The following is a 17,986-nucleotide window of genomic DNA, read 5'->3' as shown; positions in this document are numbered from 1 at the left end:
CAGAATAGTTTTTTTATACAATTGTTTAAAATTATCTATAATTTTTTTTCATCTTTAGATAAAAGGATAAACACGTTTTAAGATGTTTAAACTCACATTCTCTTACTCTAGTGATAAACCTCATCATAGATTTAGATCGTATCTGTTCTTTTTAACACAATTCTTAGAACTATCCATAATCTCTCCAACTCATAAATAGGAGGATAATACGTTTCAACGCACTCAAATTTGCGTCTTCTTACATTGACAACAAAATCTACGCCAATCAAATTAAGATTCAATCGACCATTTAACTTAATTTTAAAAAATTGTTATTAATAACTCATTGATACTTCATATGATTATACATTGACAATGTATAAATCTTAAATTTATTTATATTTGATATTATATGGAGTCAACGAGTTAAATGATAATAAATTATTATAAAACAAGTTATATAAATATAATTTTAGAGGTGAATTAATAATAGTTCCTGTTGTGTAGGTTATTTTATCGATTACATTATATATCTTAAAACTCAAGCTATATATTTTCGAAATAAAATACGTAGACTATAAAGAATATAAGTTAACTGTATAGGATGCCGTAAACATAAACCCAATTCATTTATGTGGAACAAGACAGAAGATAAAAGACAATAATAAAAATAAAATTAGGGTAATTTAGTTATAAATTCTATAAACACAAAATTTTGTCATAATGGTGGGGAGACCGGAGAGAAGAGGTGCGCGGAGTAAAAGGAGGCACAGAACCGGAAGAGGACAAAAGATGGAAATTTTTAAAAAAAATAGATTAAAAGGTTTAAAGCCCAGCCCAGGACATAACAGTCATTTTTAGACATCAATTTTAAGGTTAACATCTCTCTCTAACTGAAAACGACTGCAAGCAACTTGTGGTCTACCTGTGAATATATATTACTTTTTTTCGATATACACCGACTCTATGGCCATCACTCTTTTCTTTATATATAGATCATATGGTTCTCTCGTATTTATCTCTTGTTCTTTGTTTTTTTTTTTTCTTTTACTCTCTTTCACCAAATCTTCTTCCTCCTCTTTATATTCTCTTAGTTTTTTTTTTTCACCATCAACAATGGTGGATCTTCAAACTGTTTGCTGCATGTGCGGCGACGTTGGTTTTCCTGACAAACTCTTCCGCTGCAACAAATGCCGCCACCGCTTTCAACACTCGTATGGATTTCTTTGTTTTTTTTCCTCTGTTCCCCATCATCATAGTCCATCCATCTTCATGTGTATATATGCATATATCTAATCATCACCATCATCATCATCATCATGGGTTGATAGATAGTTAGATACCCTTAATTCATTTTATCGTTCATCATCACAGTTAGATAACACCCATCTCCACCAAGCACCACCCAACAACCACCACCAAACGTAATGGTTTCGTATTAGACGGAATGGAAATCATAGGGGTTATCATATTTTCCTTCTTAAAGCATATATAAAATATATTAATGTTTTCATCATAGCCATATGTACTTTTTTTTTTTTCAAATTCTATTTATATTTTATGGGTCGAAAGTTAAACAAGCTCTTGATGCTGGCTGCAGGTATTGCAGTAATTACTACAGCGAGTTCGCTGAACCAATTGAACTGTGTGATTGGTGCCAAAGCGAAGCAAAGAACTCGAGGCAAGGAAGGTCTTCAAAGAAACCAACAACTGGAAACGAGAGTGGAATTATAAACCGATCCGAGTATTCGGGTGACAAAATCAAGCTACAGGATCGAGACGAAAGTGGTGATCATCAGAAAGGAAAGAGCAGTGGGACGCCCTCTCCAAGGCCTACGACACGCAGGTACAAGCTTCTCAAGGATGTGATGTGTTAAAAACACTTAATTCCCAAAGGAAAAAGAAAAGAGTTTGTGTCGAGAAAACTTTGTGTGTTGTCGATAGTAGCAAAACTTGTTCATAAGTTGTTGTTATCCAGCGTTTCTTTTCAGGGTTATGGATGAATTTGTTGGCAGTATGGCTTTTTTTTCACTTTTTCGGTAAGTTTTGTTAATAAAATAATGTAATTATATTCAAACTGGATCGTTGGCACAGGTTTTTAAGCTTTTGTTTTCGATCTCTTTGTTCCACTGCTAATTAGGCTAAAGTTTGTAAGATTATGGATGCATGACAGATGAGATATTCATATAGGTTTTTCGTGCATGAAAATGTTGGATCATCAAATAAAATATACCAATCTATTTGACAGTCATTAACAAATGTTGGATCATCTGTAACCTAGCGGGATGATTTGGATAAGCATATGATCTAGTGTTTTATCTAGCTAGGGTTTGTTATCATCATCGCAATAAGGGTTAATGGGATGAGTTTCAGCACCTTCATTTCCTTTCACTAATTTGTTGAGTCTCTTAAGGAGAATTGAATGCACTTAAATGGTTGCCTCTTGGCCAAAGAATTCATAGTACCTAAAGCTGCAGATTCATTGAAAGGCTTTAATTGCTAGGCCCTCCATTATTATTTTTGAGGGAAAAAAGAGAGGAAAGAGTTGCCTACAAAATAAGTTTTTTTTTTTTCATTTTAAAAAAAAAGAAAAGAAAGAAATGTCAAAATGCCCTTCCGTGAAGAAGAGAAACACATGGTAAATGTAGCTTGGCCTTGATCTACTAGAGTAGCTAGCAGAGACAGGAAAGGACGGAGTTTTTTTTAGCAGATTGTGGCTCTCCTAGGCCATTCATTTAAGTCATTTGATTTTTGATATTTCTTACTGTTTGTATTGTACTGCATTGTTGACCCGTAGTTGTATGAAATATCTCTCAAGTACAAAAAATATTTAGCTGATAAGATCTCCTTCCACTGTATCTGCTTTTGGCCATATATGAGAAACCAAGAAAAACCTTTCTTATTGGGCTATATATATATATTGAAGTGAAAATGAAGCCATGACCTGTACCTCCAGTTGATGGCACCCAAGTAACATAAATTACCCAAAGCTTTCTTCATTACCAAATCTCTCATCTTACTTTTAAAAGTTTTAAATTATCTGTCAAACTTATAATCTTTCAATATATCAAACATTAACCCATTTTTCAATTGTGGATGTACTTCCTTTCTTTCCAAACAATCATGAAAAAGTTATCACATGGTTGCTGCTTTCACTTGCTCTCTCTCCTCCACCTTCCATTGTCCAACTTTCAAGCAAATCGTTGGAATTCTAGGATCTTTTGAAGATTAACATGCAACTGTCGAATATTTATGGTTATATGTCTACATTTAAAGATGTTTCATAATTTGTTTTCATTCATTAAAAAAACCAGGTTATGCTTATGATTGCAAATTGCATGTGAGCACACATATCTGATTTGTACTTGGATATCATATGTTATATTCCTTTGTCCCCAAAACCATTAATGAGTTCATTTATATTTTCTTAAATTTATATTGTATCAGCAAAAGTTTTTCACACTGTCTTCATTTTTAATGATGTGTCATCCAGTTCATTAAAGTAAGTTCACTGCAATTGATTTTGGTGGTTTTTTTTTTTTTAACATTTTTGGGGTTTATAGGAGCTTAAGTTATCTCTTTTTGGTATGTGTTTCAAGTGTGTTCTATTAACTTTGTGGTTAATTTTTTAACTCTTTGGATTTTAATAATGCTTTTAGATTTGCTGACAAAAAAAAAAAAAAGGAAATCTAGTTCACTAAAAGTGTGTATTTATAATCATACACCATCAATCAAATATCAATCATTCCTTACATTTTGATGATTATTGGAAAAAAATAAAACTTTAGGTTTCAAAGAAAAAAGTGTCCTTTTATGTGTTCATAACCGGAAATATATATATGCAAGGTAACTAGTCAATATTTGTATTACATGAATTTGTCCCTATTGTTTTGGTACTAATGCATTTTGGTATCAAATGTCTTTTTTCTTACCGTATCAGTTTATTTTATAATTTAATTTTATTTACTTTTGAACTGATTTTGAGATTTTATAATAGTATAAATTATATTAAATTATGGCAAAATGAAAATATTTATTTAATAAATCTATAAAAATGGTATAAAATTAAATGCTATTTTAGTTGAAATAGTAAAATTGAAAAATAGAATATTTTAAAGTTTTGAGTTCACCTCCTATTATTGTATGTTTTTTTCCTAAATTGTATATAAAATACAAAATACCCTCAAAAGTATATTTGTTGCTTTATAAAAATATTGGATTTTTGATAATTTTATAACTAAATTGAAACTTGAGGCGACACCAACTCAGCCAAAACTTTAAATAATTGTAAAGATGCGTGTATTATTTTATACGTTTATAATATTATATATGTAAATATCAAATTTAAAAATTATAAATATTTAACCAGAATTTGGTACACTCTTTCTTATAAAATAGATTATGCAGGTAGCTCCATTTTAGGAGTTATAAGATGTGGTTAAAAAATAGATTATGCATTTTTTAGGATTAATAAAATGTGGTTATGAAGAATAAAAAAATCAAATTAGGAGTAGATAGTTGGTTTTGATACATATAGAGAGGAGAAGGATTCATTTAAACTAATGTAAAAGTAAAATGGTTTCACATTCTTCTGTAGTTTTTATACCATTAATATTTTAACAATTCAACTCTTTAATTTATCAAAATATTTGTATTTATCATGCATATAAATTTTTGAATTGAGTCGATATCTCTATCATATAGATCTAAAACTTTTAATTATTCTTTTACATAAAATAAATTGTTAAAACATTTTAGTTGACACCAAACTTAAAATACATAATTTACATGAAAAGCATGAAATTTGATGATTAAATTGTTAAAATATCAATAAACGGTACAAAACTACACCCGTGTAGTGGGTCTCTCCACATATATATATATATATTTATTGTAAAAGACAAAATATAATTGATATTATTATTTATTATTAATACTTGATTTAATTTTCTAGCAATTCAACAAGAATTTAGTCAAACATTTCATAGTAGTATATAGATATCGAAAATTTTAAAACGTCAAATAATATAATAAATAATTGAAATTTTAAGTAAATTATTAATGAGGTTCAATACCTGGAATAATTTAACAAAAATAAGCATATAATATCGAGATTACAAAAAATAGTTTGACAAGTTTAATATACATTTGTGAAATATTAAAGTAGAAGACGATGGCAAGCATTATCAACAGTTATGGTACTGTAGCTATTGTCGGATCCTTTGTTTGCTTTCCTAAATTATAAATTTTTTAACATCTTTCGATAAAAACTATATAACCCTTGTTTTCGTATTGTTTCCCAATGTCCGTAAATCAAGGTTCTTTTATGTATATTATATTTAACATCCAATTGTCGCTCGTGAATTTGTTTGTTAAGGCGATTGGTAATTGGTGTGGGGGGGTTTTGGTCCCCAACCTAAAACAGTGTGAAGAGCGTTTGTTAATGAAGTGCACTAACATTTGCTTGGTCTGTTGCCTGTTAATGAAGTGCACTGGCATTTGCTCTGTATGTAGCGACTCATATCATATCCTCAAAGAGTTCTTGAACATTCAAGAGCCTCCCTACTTTTAAAAAGCCACCATAAGTGCTGGGTATGTAGCACTGTCAGGAACTAGCCCCATTTGAGCCATTTGAGTTTTACTACTTCGTTTATCCTACAAATTTCTTTTTCAAAAGCCCCAATAAGTTTATAATCATGATGATAAGTGTTTAATTGAACCTTTTGAGATATAGACTTCAACAAATTTAATTAATAGATCTAATCAACACTCCAACAAATAATCATTAACAAATTTAAGGATGAAGAATGAAAAAAAACAAAAATAAAATAGAAGATGGAAAAATTGTCCCCCTTGATGAACAAACCTTCAATAAAAACAACCAATGGCGATGAAAAGTCAATGTCTTATGAAACCCTCGGGAGAATGATTTTCAACAAGCTCAACAAATGGCTCTAACCAACCTCTAAAATTGAACCCTAGTAAAGCTTTTGCTGATTAAGAAACATAAAACTTCTAAACAACTTTAAACACTTAAAAATATCTTAAAATTCAAAATAAGTAAATAAAAAATAAATTCTAATATATACAATATTAGGCTCACATACAATAAAAATTAAACTTAAAAATCGAATCTAATATGATTTAAAATCGAATTAAAGTTTGAAACTCATAATTTTCTGTTAAAATTCCATCTAAAAATTTTGCCTATGCAATTTCATAAAATAGTTATAACTTGAGCTTCCTAGCTCAAAATCGAGTGATTTAAAATGCATTTTAAAACTAAAAAATAACTCTTCAAATGTTATACAGACATCTCAGCCCGTAACTACTAAAATCTCATCCAAAAATTCGTTACAAGTTGACTAATCTTTTACGCTTGAAAATTGACAATTTAATTGAATGATCTTTAATAAATTTCACTATATCCATACATCCATACATGTGTTACATGATTAACCATCAAAACAAACCTTTCTCGCCTCATCCATTTCATCCTGCAAACAACTCAATATAATAACATTAGGTTGAATACCTCTATAAGCCACGAGCCCTCTTTTCAACTATACCTACAACTCATTGTTGTTTGAGCTCGTATATATCACGTATTACAAAAGCTAAGACCAAAATTCAAAATATGCTTCAAACATAGTGGTATAAATTGATAGCCAGTTCAGAGTATTACACTCAATAATGTTGGAAATGTTTAAGAATGAAGTTATCTGCATATAGAGAATAGTCTCTTCTGTTTTTTTTTTTTTTAGGTTTTGATGAATCTCAAGTATGAATGAAAAAGTTAGTTAGTTGTCCATCTTTTTGAACAATTAGCAAACATGTAAACATCTTCAGCTAGTAAAAAGATAATTACAATGAGATTTCAAACCTAATTATCTAAACAAATCAGTAGAAAAATTATCAATAGAGATCACATTATAGAAAAAAAAGAAAGAAAAATACCAAAACTTGAACATTGTTGGGAAAAAGATGATTCTTAATTTTTGGATGATGAATCAAACCAGCCAAAGAAATCCAGATGGAAAATAAAAATTTTGGCGAAGAGAAAGAAATCGCAGCATCCACTCTTGCTATCTGTCTTTCTTTTTAATTGAGAAGGAGAAGTAAACTGCAATATTATTAATGAAAAACTAATATAATTCACATTTTAAATCATGATTGGAGAGGTACACAGCCGTACACGTGGTTTGATCCAGGGTCATTAATTATTTTAGGTCCCGCAACTTTTGGATACTACCGAGGCTTCAGTCCTTTCAGCTATACAACCTTACAACCTTTTATGTCATGGTGTGTGTGTGTGTGTGTGTGTGTGTGTGTGTGTGTGTGTGTGTGTGTGTGTGTGTGTGTGTGTGTGTGTGTGTGTGTGTGTGTGTGTGTGTGTGTGTGTGTGTGTGTGTGTGTGTGTGTGTGTGTGTGTGTGTGTGTGTGTGTGTGTGTGTGTGTGTGTGTGTGTGTGTTCATCTATGCATTTTGATTTTGTTTGAGAGCCTACAGGCTGATCCGTATTCTTCTACATCTGAATTGGTACTCTGCTGGTTTGTACAAGTCTTAATATGTGAATAAAACTTTATATGGCTTACCAATAAGCCAGGCCCGTACTAATTAAGCCTAAAGAGCTTGCGATCAACAAGTGAAGAAGTAACTGTGGTTCATGGGTTAACTATTCAGTCTTTAAGAGAATAATCCAACTTAACCTAGCAACTGAATCTGCAACCTTATTGTCCTCTTTGGATACATAAGAAAAGAAAGAGATTTTTATTTTCGTTTGTGAGGGTTTTTTACCTCAATATTATAAAAAAAAAATTATACACCAAAATAGGTTGTCAGCCAGATTAATTACGAAAATGGTATGTTTTTTTAGGTCGTATTTATCCGATGTGTACAACCTATTTTTTTAATATTAAATTTTTTTTTTCGTTTAAAAAATTATTATTATATTATTTTTTTAATATTTATATTAATATATATGTAAAAATACGAGTTTTATACGGGTAAAAATACTCAAACGGTCGAGTCATCGGTGTAGGCACGACTAGTCGTACTCGACAGTAAGTACAACACCCCTCGCCATCGCTGCCTTCCCTCAGATGTCGCTTCATTTTTTCAAAGATGAGTCTTATCTGGGAAAAAATTTATGGGGACCTTATAAGCATGGTCCCCCTCACCATATTGAAGCATCTACGGGTGAGAAAGAAAGAGAGAAAGGAGAAGGAGAAGAAGAAGGAAGGTGAAGGAGAAGAAGAAAAAAAAGGTAATGTATTATTTTAGTAATTTATTATAAAATTATAGTGTTTTGTGAGTTTTAGTATGTAAATTTTTAAAAAATTGTATAATTATTTTGTTAGTAGTTTATGATTAGGTTATAAATTATTAGTTTTTTTGTATTTTGTTATAGTTATTTGTTTTGTTAATAATTTATGGGATTAGGTTACAAATTGTTAGTGTTTAGTGTATTAGTGTATTGTGATTTTTTAGTAATAATATATTTAAAAAATTTATAGTTGATTTGGTTATATAAATTGTTAGTGTTTAGTAGTTTAGTGTATTAGTGTATTGTGATTTTTTAGTAATATATTTTTAAAAAATAAGTTTATAGCTATTTTATTAGTAATTTAAGATTAGGTTATATAAATTGTTAGTGTTTAGTGGTTTAGTATTAGCGTATTGTAATTTTTTTAGTAATATATTTTAAAAAATATTTTTATAGCTATTTTATTAGTAATTTAAGATTAGGTTATATAAATTATTAGTGTTTAGTGGTTTAGTGTATTAGTGTATTGTGATTTCTTTTTAGTAATATATTTTAAAAATATTTTATAGCTATTTTATTAGTAATTTAAGATTAGGTTATATATTGTTAGTGTTTAGTGGTTTAGTGTGTATTAATGTATTGTCATTTTTATTTAGTAATGTATTTAAAAAATAATTTTATAGTTATTTTGTGTTAGTATATGATTATAAATTGTTAGTGTTTATAGTTTAGTGTTTTGTGTTTTGTGATTTTTAATGTAATTTTTATATAATGTAATTTTATATTATTATATATTTATTTGATAATTTTATTGATTTATTAAAATGTTGATTAAATTTGTTGTTACATAATTTTATAGGTTATTTGGAAGTTCTTCTAATTAGGTATGTTTCTATTTTTTTTAATTGTATGTTTTTATATTTAGACAGTTTATTTGTTTTTAATTATATTATTATTGTTATCTAACATAAAAAATTGTAGGTAAAAATGATAAATTATGAGATATTTCTTGTGTTTATTTCTAAAATTTGAAAAATTTATTGTATCTTTTGAAATAAGAAAAACTGAATTTATTTTTTTAATTGCGATTTGTAACAAATGGGTTCTTTGATTGATAATACAAATCACATATCAAGTACCATTAAGGAGATGGTAATAAAATTTTTATTTCATAGTCATGTTATTTGTTGAATTAAATTATATTGTATTAATTATTTCGCTAATATAATAATGTCAGGAGTCATACCGCGTATTGAGAGGCCGTGTTAATAGTATAGGGTTTCAGACAGATGAACGCCTAATACCATTCTTGGAGTTAGCCGGGTTTGGATCAGCAGAGATTGATCCGCCTTTTGATCTGCGATATGACCGATTTCCGCTTTAGTCGAGCGATGGCGCCCAGAGACCCACACATTTCATTTGCCGTGAGGGGAGTGCACCATTACTCTAGAAGATGTTACAGTACAGCTCGGGCTCCCCATCGACGGGAATGCGGTCACGGCGTAAGTTCGATCTCCGTGCCAGCAACCTTTGTTATGAATTACTTGGACGCCGCCAAGTAAGGGAAAATTTGCCGCTTGAGGTTGTCATGGCTAAAGGCCAATTTTGAGTATTTGCGAAAATCGCCAATGAACCGGAGGTGATGCAGCCGCTCGAGCTACATTATGCACCTTATAGGGGGTGTACTTATAACGGAATCAAACGAAAGTACTGTTCACTTGATGTACTTACCCCTATTATCTAATTTGCATAACACCCGTTCATACAGTTGGGGGTCTGCAGTGTTAGCCATGTTGTATCGAGAACTTTGTCGGACGACAGATCCTTCTGCGGTGGACATAGGCAGATGCCTCATACTGCCGCAGTCGTGGGCACTTTACCGGATGCCATTCTTGGCATCAATTAGTCACCAATCATATATGTTTCCACTCGTTAATAGGTGATGAATTTTTATGCATTGTAACAATTAGTTGACTTTTTTTTTCGGATTATGTTGTTCTAACAATTTTTTCTTAGATGGAGCACAAACCGTATCTAAGATCATACACAGCTCCGATATACCACCGATGATCGAGAATCATTCGGAGAGGGGTAAGTTTTTCAATATCAATTTTATTTTATTATTTTATTTCACTCGACCTACGTTAATACAAAAATATGATTAATCGTGCGCTTCTTTTGGATGCCGATTCGCTCTAGAAATTATGGCGCTTATTCCTCGTCTGCCCGCATCCACTCAAACTTATGGTGCATTAGCGCACCTGCTATTAATTTTCGATAGTGGAGTGGTATCATGGCGATCGAGTACTTGGCGAGTTCGGTTGCATTCAATATTTCCGAGTCCACCAAGACGATTGGGGATATCCATGGGATGACCAGGAGGGGGAGGCATGGCCTTGATTGAGGAGATGAGCATGAAGAATATGTTACGATGTGGAACAACCGGTTTGAGAGGGTACCTCAGATGGATCGTGGCTTGGATCTTCACCCTCGTTCAAGATACCTACACAAGTGGTACTGTGAGATAGGAAACCATTTTTGTTTGGTGGGCAATCGATGGTAGTCCCCCCACATACGACACGAATTGGGCAACATCTTCTAGATCTGAATCATGTACCAGAGCCGGAGCCACAGCAGGAGCCAGAGCCGGAACTACACTCTGGAGGTAGTTCTTATCATCCAGATTTAGGGGGCGATGACTATTTCTCCGGCCCGTATCCACCTATGTACTCAACTCCTCCAGAGTCGTATCCACCGCCATACTCTACTCCTTCCGGCCCATATCCACCTCCATATTCTACTCCTCTCGGCTCAAGTTCATCGATGGCATTTGAGACATATGATTTTTCGTCTATGTTTCACACACCCCCACATACAGATGAAGAGAACATTGATCGTTGTAATCGTCCGCAACGTGAACGTCGGGCTCCACAAAAATATACCCCTAGAACCACACCATCAAACCATCAATTTTAGGGGGTTTTTTTATCATTAATTACAAAGGATAGTTATCATTTCCCCAGTTGAAGAACGTTATTATAATAGTAAATGAAATACATAATAAATCGAGTTAAGTATGTATGAACACAAATAGTCATGCTTCACCCGGAGTAAGTATGTAAATTGTATATAAACATGTGCTTCGAAGGCGAATTTTGGATTTTCTTGGGTTGAAGTGCATAATTGCAAAAAAAGAGGAGTATTAAAACAATCAATTTTAAAATGCTTAAAAAATCCATTTAATACTACTCGGTGGGACTTTTTCTTCCAACATGTAATTAACAAAATCTTAATTTCTATCTGATCGTGACAATTGTCCAATATGGTAGTTTCGGAGAGGGCATTTATTCCGATTATGACCTAGTAATCTGCAAACTCCACACAACTTCCCATTAGATTTCTCTCTAATGTCCATTTCGTTACGGATTCTAGATGATTGCGGACGACCTTTTGGGTTCCTACGCAACCCTTTGTCTGGGACAAGCTCGAATGTCGTCGGAGGAACCTCCCAAGTAGATAGGTCAGGAAGTACGGGAAACTCATTCTCCCATACACGCACCGTGCGTTCGAGGGTATACACTTCATCGATAAATTGATCCACATTGAGCGAGACTTTAGCACAAGCTGCTACAACATGTGGACAAGGATAATGAAGTGTCTGGAACCTCCTACAATCGCACCGTCTATTTCGGAGATCAACTCTGTAGGACCTAGGTGGTATACCGGGTCGACGACCAATGGTCTCTGTAACGCGAAATGTTTCATTACGTCATGAATATACTTCTACATTCATCGACCTCGCCATCCGACGGTTTGCAACCATTGCATCCCTGACATATTCGACAAACACGTGTCTCGCCGCCTATCCGGTTGACTTGTTGTCGACCCATTCTTGGCATCAAGGTAGCCAACCCAGAATGTAACCGAGAAGACAGATGAAATCGGAAGATGTCGTGTTTTTAATAACACAGCGTTGATGCCCTCCACCAAGTTTGTAGTCATTTGACCGTAACGAAAGCCCTCGTCAAAACTTTGAGCCCATTGCCACGGCTCCATGGTACCCAACCATTGTCGGAAAGATGTGTTCGCTTGACCTTCCATGTCATTCTCAAGTCGAGTCATCCTTTTTCAAAAAATGTGTGGCTCAAGCTCAGACACTGTGTATGTATTAAGAAAATATAAGTTACTGATCTCATCACAAAACATTAGGTTATATATTGAAAGGATAAGTTTATTCTTTACCCATTTTCACAACTTGTCTCTTTCACCGCATTCTTATAATCTCGATGAAAGTTAGACGCAATGTGCCGTATGCAAGAAATGATCTCCATGGCACATCGAACGCCTAATGGCGCAATTAATCCTTTCCTCTATCGGAGATGATGCAAATACTATCATTACTAACAACATACCTCCACGTGTTTGTAAGGAAGAATTCCACGACTCTATATTCTCTTTATCTACGATGGCAAACGCAATCGGAGCACGTTATTGTTCCCGCCCCGAGCAATCGCAAGAAGTAAAATCGTGTATATTTACCGTATAGCCATGTCCCTTCTACTTGCACAAACGGCTTGCAGTGGGGAAATGCACGTACACATGGATCAAACGTCCAGAACATCCGTTGGAAAATTCTTTTTCTCGGTTGTAGTTGCTCATCCGCCATAATAAGGTCGTGGTTCGCAACTCAATGGCGCCCCTGTACGCACTCCTTATAGCGCAATCCATCCTCGCAACTCATTATATGATGCATCAAAATCTTCGTACAATTGCTCCATTGCCATCTGCTTAGCTATCCATGCCTTCCGGTATGACACTCGACATCGAATCGTGCTCAGATTTCGCAATCAAGATCAAACCTTAATGGTCCGCATGTCTTCAACCATTGGCATGATGCACGATGATAGTTTTGGAATCAAGTTTTCGATGATCTTCGTCATACGTGATGAAGTGCATGTGAGGCCCAACAAATTTTCAGATTCCCACATCTGCGACTTTTGGATAAATGCAGCTCGTATCCGCCAATTGCAGCCTTCCGCTGACTTCCAACACTCTCCAATATATAATGTCGGTTTAGACACGACGACTTTATAATCTACTGATATATTCATACTATACCGTTTAATAGAAAATACGCACTCTTCCTTATTTTCGAATCTCTGGCCCACGAACAACTCCTCAGGATCAGAATATACGGCCATCCGATGAGCAGATTGTATTTCAATGTACTCTGGAAACTCGGCTACATCGCGCGCGATCGGGTCTATCCGAGACATGTGTACCCTGTGATTATTATGTATCACAATACGATTTAATCTGGTTCCCGATCAAGACGATTAACATTTACTTCCTCATTCACGCCTTCATCGTCAATATCATCCGGACCTCATCCACGCGGGATCACTTTCACTATCGACTTCATGATCGAAGGATCACTACTATGGTATACATCATCACCAACCACGTTAGCCTCAAAAGATTAAGATCAATGTCGATCCCATGTATAGTTGATTGATTACCAACGATGATACCGGAACCACCATACACGGTTCTTGAGCTCCATCTTCTTCACCTAATGGAGTGGCATCTTCGCTTCCTCCACACCACCTAACTCAAAGAAATAACCGAATCGGTGCATTTTGGTTGCTCCAAGTCCCACAATAAAGAGCGACCATTGTCTCCATGTCTTCATCGCTACAAGTTCCATTTCGTGAATTTTATGGGATCCGTTAAACCGAAACTTGTAGAAAAGTTTCGAGATCCTTCTCCCACAACGCTTATAAATTTTTTCACTAAGTTTTTCCTTCATATTATCAAAAGAGATATTTCTATTGAATCTCATTGCTACTTGTTTGCGACATTCAAATATACATCCTACGCTTGTTGTCAAAATTTCTCCATCAAAATAAACGCATACGAAAAATTGATTCTCCATATTCAATACTAGATCTGTTAAAAAAATTCAAAATTCTCAAAATAGTTTCAATAGCAAAAGTTACATAAAATTTTAATGCAAAATTTTTTATTCGAAGCTAACAAAATTATTAATCTAACAAACTTTTAAATAATAAAATTTCTAACAAAATTCTACATCCTATTTAAAAATAAATAAATTAAAATACCTTATCCTTCTTCTTGCTTTCCTTTCTTTCCTTCTTCTCACTCTCTTCTTACTTCTATTTTGTCGCTAAATTTTCTCAGTATGTTCTTCATCCGATTTTTGGGAATATATAGGAAAAATTAAGCATGTGAGCTCCACCAGTTGTGCCTACCAAGAAGGCACAACTAGTCGTGCCTGTCAGGTAGGCACAACATGTATGTATGCTTCCATATACACGGGTTGTATACTAACCCGAAAAAAAATATATATATAATAATAATTTTTAAACGAAAAAAATTTAATATTAAAAAATCCACAGTTCGCCGATAGGCATGACCTAAAAAAACATACCATTTTCGTAATTAATCTGGCTGACAACCTATTTTGGTGTATAAATTTTTTTTTATAATATTGAGGTAAAAAACCCCGTTTGTGACAAGTAAAATAAATAACTAGCTACATGGCTCTAAGACCTTTCCCCAAATGAGGAAGTCTCAAACACACATAACTTGTAGCTTTTTTCATGTACCGTGTACAATTTGAAATAGGGTCACACGGCGTTAGACTGTGTAATATTTGTGAATCGTATGAAAAATCCTGCACTTAAAATCAAACAGACCACACAGCCATATGGGGTGACCATGTGTGGCACACGACTGTGTGACAGACCGTGTGGGGTGACCGTGTGTGACACACGATTGTGTGATAGACCTTGTTTAGTTAAAATGACTTCCAAACCAAACTATGTCAACATCCATATCTTAGGTTCCAAACCATACCATTTCCATCCAATTATACCCTATTCAAAACACATCAAAAACATGTCAAAATTATGCCAAATCAAATTCAACCTATGTGCCTAACCATTGTACCTTCATAGGTACCACAATTCAAACATTTAAAATCTAATTCATTTACATCATTTCCCAAACCAAAAATCATGTTTCTATCAAGCATTTCATAACCTTAAATCACAATCAAAACCAAACTTAAAAAGTCATGAATCATACTACTTACATACATACGGTTAAAACATACCAGAAGAGTTAAATAAACACAACTACAACATCACATAACAAAGTATGAAACAACATATCTAATAGAAATTGAACTTAAACTCCTAGTACGTACCATTTATAACCTAAATTAAAATAATCACAATTTATACCGAGTCGTTGAACAGATAGTGTGAGCTCCGACTTGAACTTCTAACCATCGTAAACTTCCGATGATCTACAAGAAATCAAACATAAAGGATGTAATTTTTGCTTAGTAAGTTCGTAATAAACTTAAACTTTAACTTACCATAAAGATTGCAACTTAAACAATTTGCAATTAAATTTATAAGCAAGATCATGAGTTCATTATTAACCTACACATATCACAAGTTTCACAAGGTTAATGAGTTTACATATACAAAACTTATAACCTATCATGTTATAAAACATATACAAGTAAACATATTAGATATATCATTCATTCAATACCAATTCATTTAACATTTCACCCTTACATTTCAAATGTTCATTTTAAAATTCCATTTTTACTTATCTATCCATATAAACATTTCGAATAACCATCTCATATAACCATTTCATATTACACCTTTAACACAAGCATTTTGTAAATCGCATTTCAATTTCTCCATTCAATGGCTCATTCCATATAATTGTTTTATATACATGTTTTATTTTATACATTTAACAACAATGTTAATAAACATTAATCCTATCAACTACAATCATTCCACAAGTGAGTTTTATGTACACGAGTTACATAATTTAATCAGTCATACAAGATCATTCAATACCAAGTCATGATATAATATCAGAAATCATGTAAACATTTATATAATTCATTATCAAGTCATTTAACCATTGAAAATCTACCCGATGAACGATATAAACAGATACGGATACACAGTTATCCACCCAAGACACACTAGAAAGCTCAAACAAGCCAAACCAGCCGAAAACACGTCTGGGCACCAAGTGCCTAGCCTGTAGGCTAAGGGTACCAAATGCATATCCCTTAGGCTAACATCCAGCCCCGGTAACACGCCAGAATCACTATAAATATAACACGATAGTCCGCAACAAATGTTAGACTCTAGTATATTCAGTGGATAATAATAAGTGAGGAATCATCATCTCATCACAAGTCAATCCTGTACAGCGCACAATATAACCTATTGACATGCCAATTGTACTCTATCCTATGTTTATCCGAGCTGGATACTCATAATCGTATAACAGTTTACATTTCAATCTATTTTCTCGCCAATTCAATTGTAATATTTCAGATATAACCAATGTCATCAAATTACATGATTTTAATAATAAAATTACTAAAATACACAAAATAATATTGTATGAACTTACCTAAACACAATGGTTACGAACACTTCAATAACAATTACTCGACGACTTTTCCTGTCCTGCAATTATCAATCGATTGATCTATTTCTTAATCTAAATATAATAATTTAATTCAATTGTTCCATTCAAATACTTTTAATTTACCCTTTTAACAATATTTTACACTTTTACCCTAAACTTTCACTTTTTATTCAATTTAACCCTTAAATCCGAAACTTCAAATTAAACATAATTAAACTCAAATCATGCTGACCGAATTTTCCATAGTCCCTATACAACTCATATTTATTACATTTTCACAAGAATTTCATATAATTTTACTATTTTAATAATTTAGTCCTTTAACTTAAAAATAAACCAAAATCACTTTACAAAATTGTCCTATTTAACTATCAAGCTTATAAACCTATCATCAAACTTCAAAAACATCACAAATTTATCAATGACATAAATCGTAACATTTAACAGTTTTACAAATTAATCATTAAATTAACTAAATTAAGCTACAACGATTTTAAAAATATAAAAATCATTAAAAATATAATAAAAATACCTGCTATGCAATGGACTTTATTGATAGCCGAAGCTTTAGTGTTCTTCAACCACGACTTTTGGTGAAGGAAGGTTGAAGAAAGTGAATAAAAAATAATGAAATGGCCATTTTACTTGTTTTTGTTTTTATTACCTTTTAACATTATTAACTTATAATATAATATATAATTTTATATGTAAACCACTAATAAACTGTCGAACATAAATGATTATGGCTTATTTGTCAAATAAAATAATCCAATAAGTCATTTAAACTCATTTAACCTTTATAAACTAATAGCGATTAATTTATGTAATTTTTATTATTTAGTCATTTTTACTAAATTAATTATTAAAATGTAAAATTTCTGGACCAAATTTCAATATACTTATATAATAAATTCATAAATATTTAATAAAATATAACTCCGTAAATATTTAATACACCTATATAAATATTTGTGGATTCAGTTTACAAAAACGAGGTCTCAAAATCTTATTTTCCAAAATCACTTAGCTTTAGGGATAAACCACTTGAACTTAACTATTCATTCTATTAATAAAATTATCAAATCAAAATTCATATAATACTATTTTTTACTCATAAATATTAACTAATAATATTTACGGACTCACTTGTCGGATTTGTGACACTGAAACCACTATTTTCGATATTACTAAAAAAGGGCTAATTACAACATTATTTAAAGAAAAACAATAATGTTTTTGTAA

At 32.4% G+C, this 17,986-nt stretch overlaps 1 protein-coding gene and 1 long non-coding RNA gene across 2 annotated transcripts; one reads left to right on the top strand and one right to left on the bottom strand.

Moving 5' to 3' along the window:
• Window positions 1–876: 876 nt before the first annotated feature.
• On the top strand, window positions 877–2,056 carry LOC108456048 (uncharacterized). The gene is made up of 2 exons (XM_017754640.2): window positions 877–1,193; window positions 1,580–2,056. The coding sequence occupies exons 1-2, from the start codon at window positions 946–948 to the stop codon at window positions 1,854–1,856; spliced, it is 525 nt and encodes a 174-aa protein (XP_017610129.2). The 5' UTR covers window positions 877–945; the 3' UTR covers window positions 1,857–2,056.
• A 4,316-nt stretch (window positions 2,057–6,372) lies between these two features.
• LOC128279514 (uncharacterized) lies at window positions 6,373–7,109 on the bottom strand. Its single transcript, XR_008269716.1, has 2 exons — window positions 6,937–7,109; window positions 6,373–6,476 (listed from the first exon to the last, which is right to left on the bottom strand). It is a non-coding gene; the product is annotated as an uncharacterized LOC128279514 (long non-coding RNA).
• Between the last annotated feature and the right edge of the window lie 10,877 nt (window positions 7,110–17,986).

Source organism: Gossypium arboreum, chromosome 8 (genome assembly GCF_025698485.1).
Source record: "Gossypium arboreum isolate Shixiya-1 chromosome 8, ASM2569848v2, whole genome shotgun sequence".
NCBI classification, from domain to species: Eukaryota; Viridiplantae; Streptophyta; class Magnoliopsida; order Malvales; family Malvaceae; genus Gossypium; species Gossypium arboreum.
Note: the sequence above shows the minus strand (reverse complement) of the source record. Positions and strands in the feature narration are given on the sequence as shown.

Bases quoted from the DNA above. Each gene is read 5' to 3' on its own strand.
- LOC108456048 (XM_017754640.2), top strand. From the start codon at position 946: ATGGCCATCACTCTTTTCTTTATATATAGATCATATGGTTCTCTCGTA. The intron at 1,194-1,579 runs GTATGGATTTCT...TGCTGGCTGCAG, and splicing joins CGCCACCGCTTTCAACACTC to GTATTGCAGTAATTACTACA.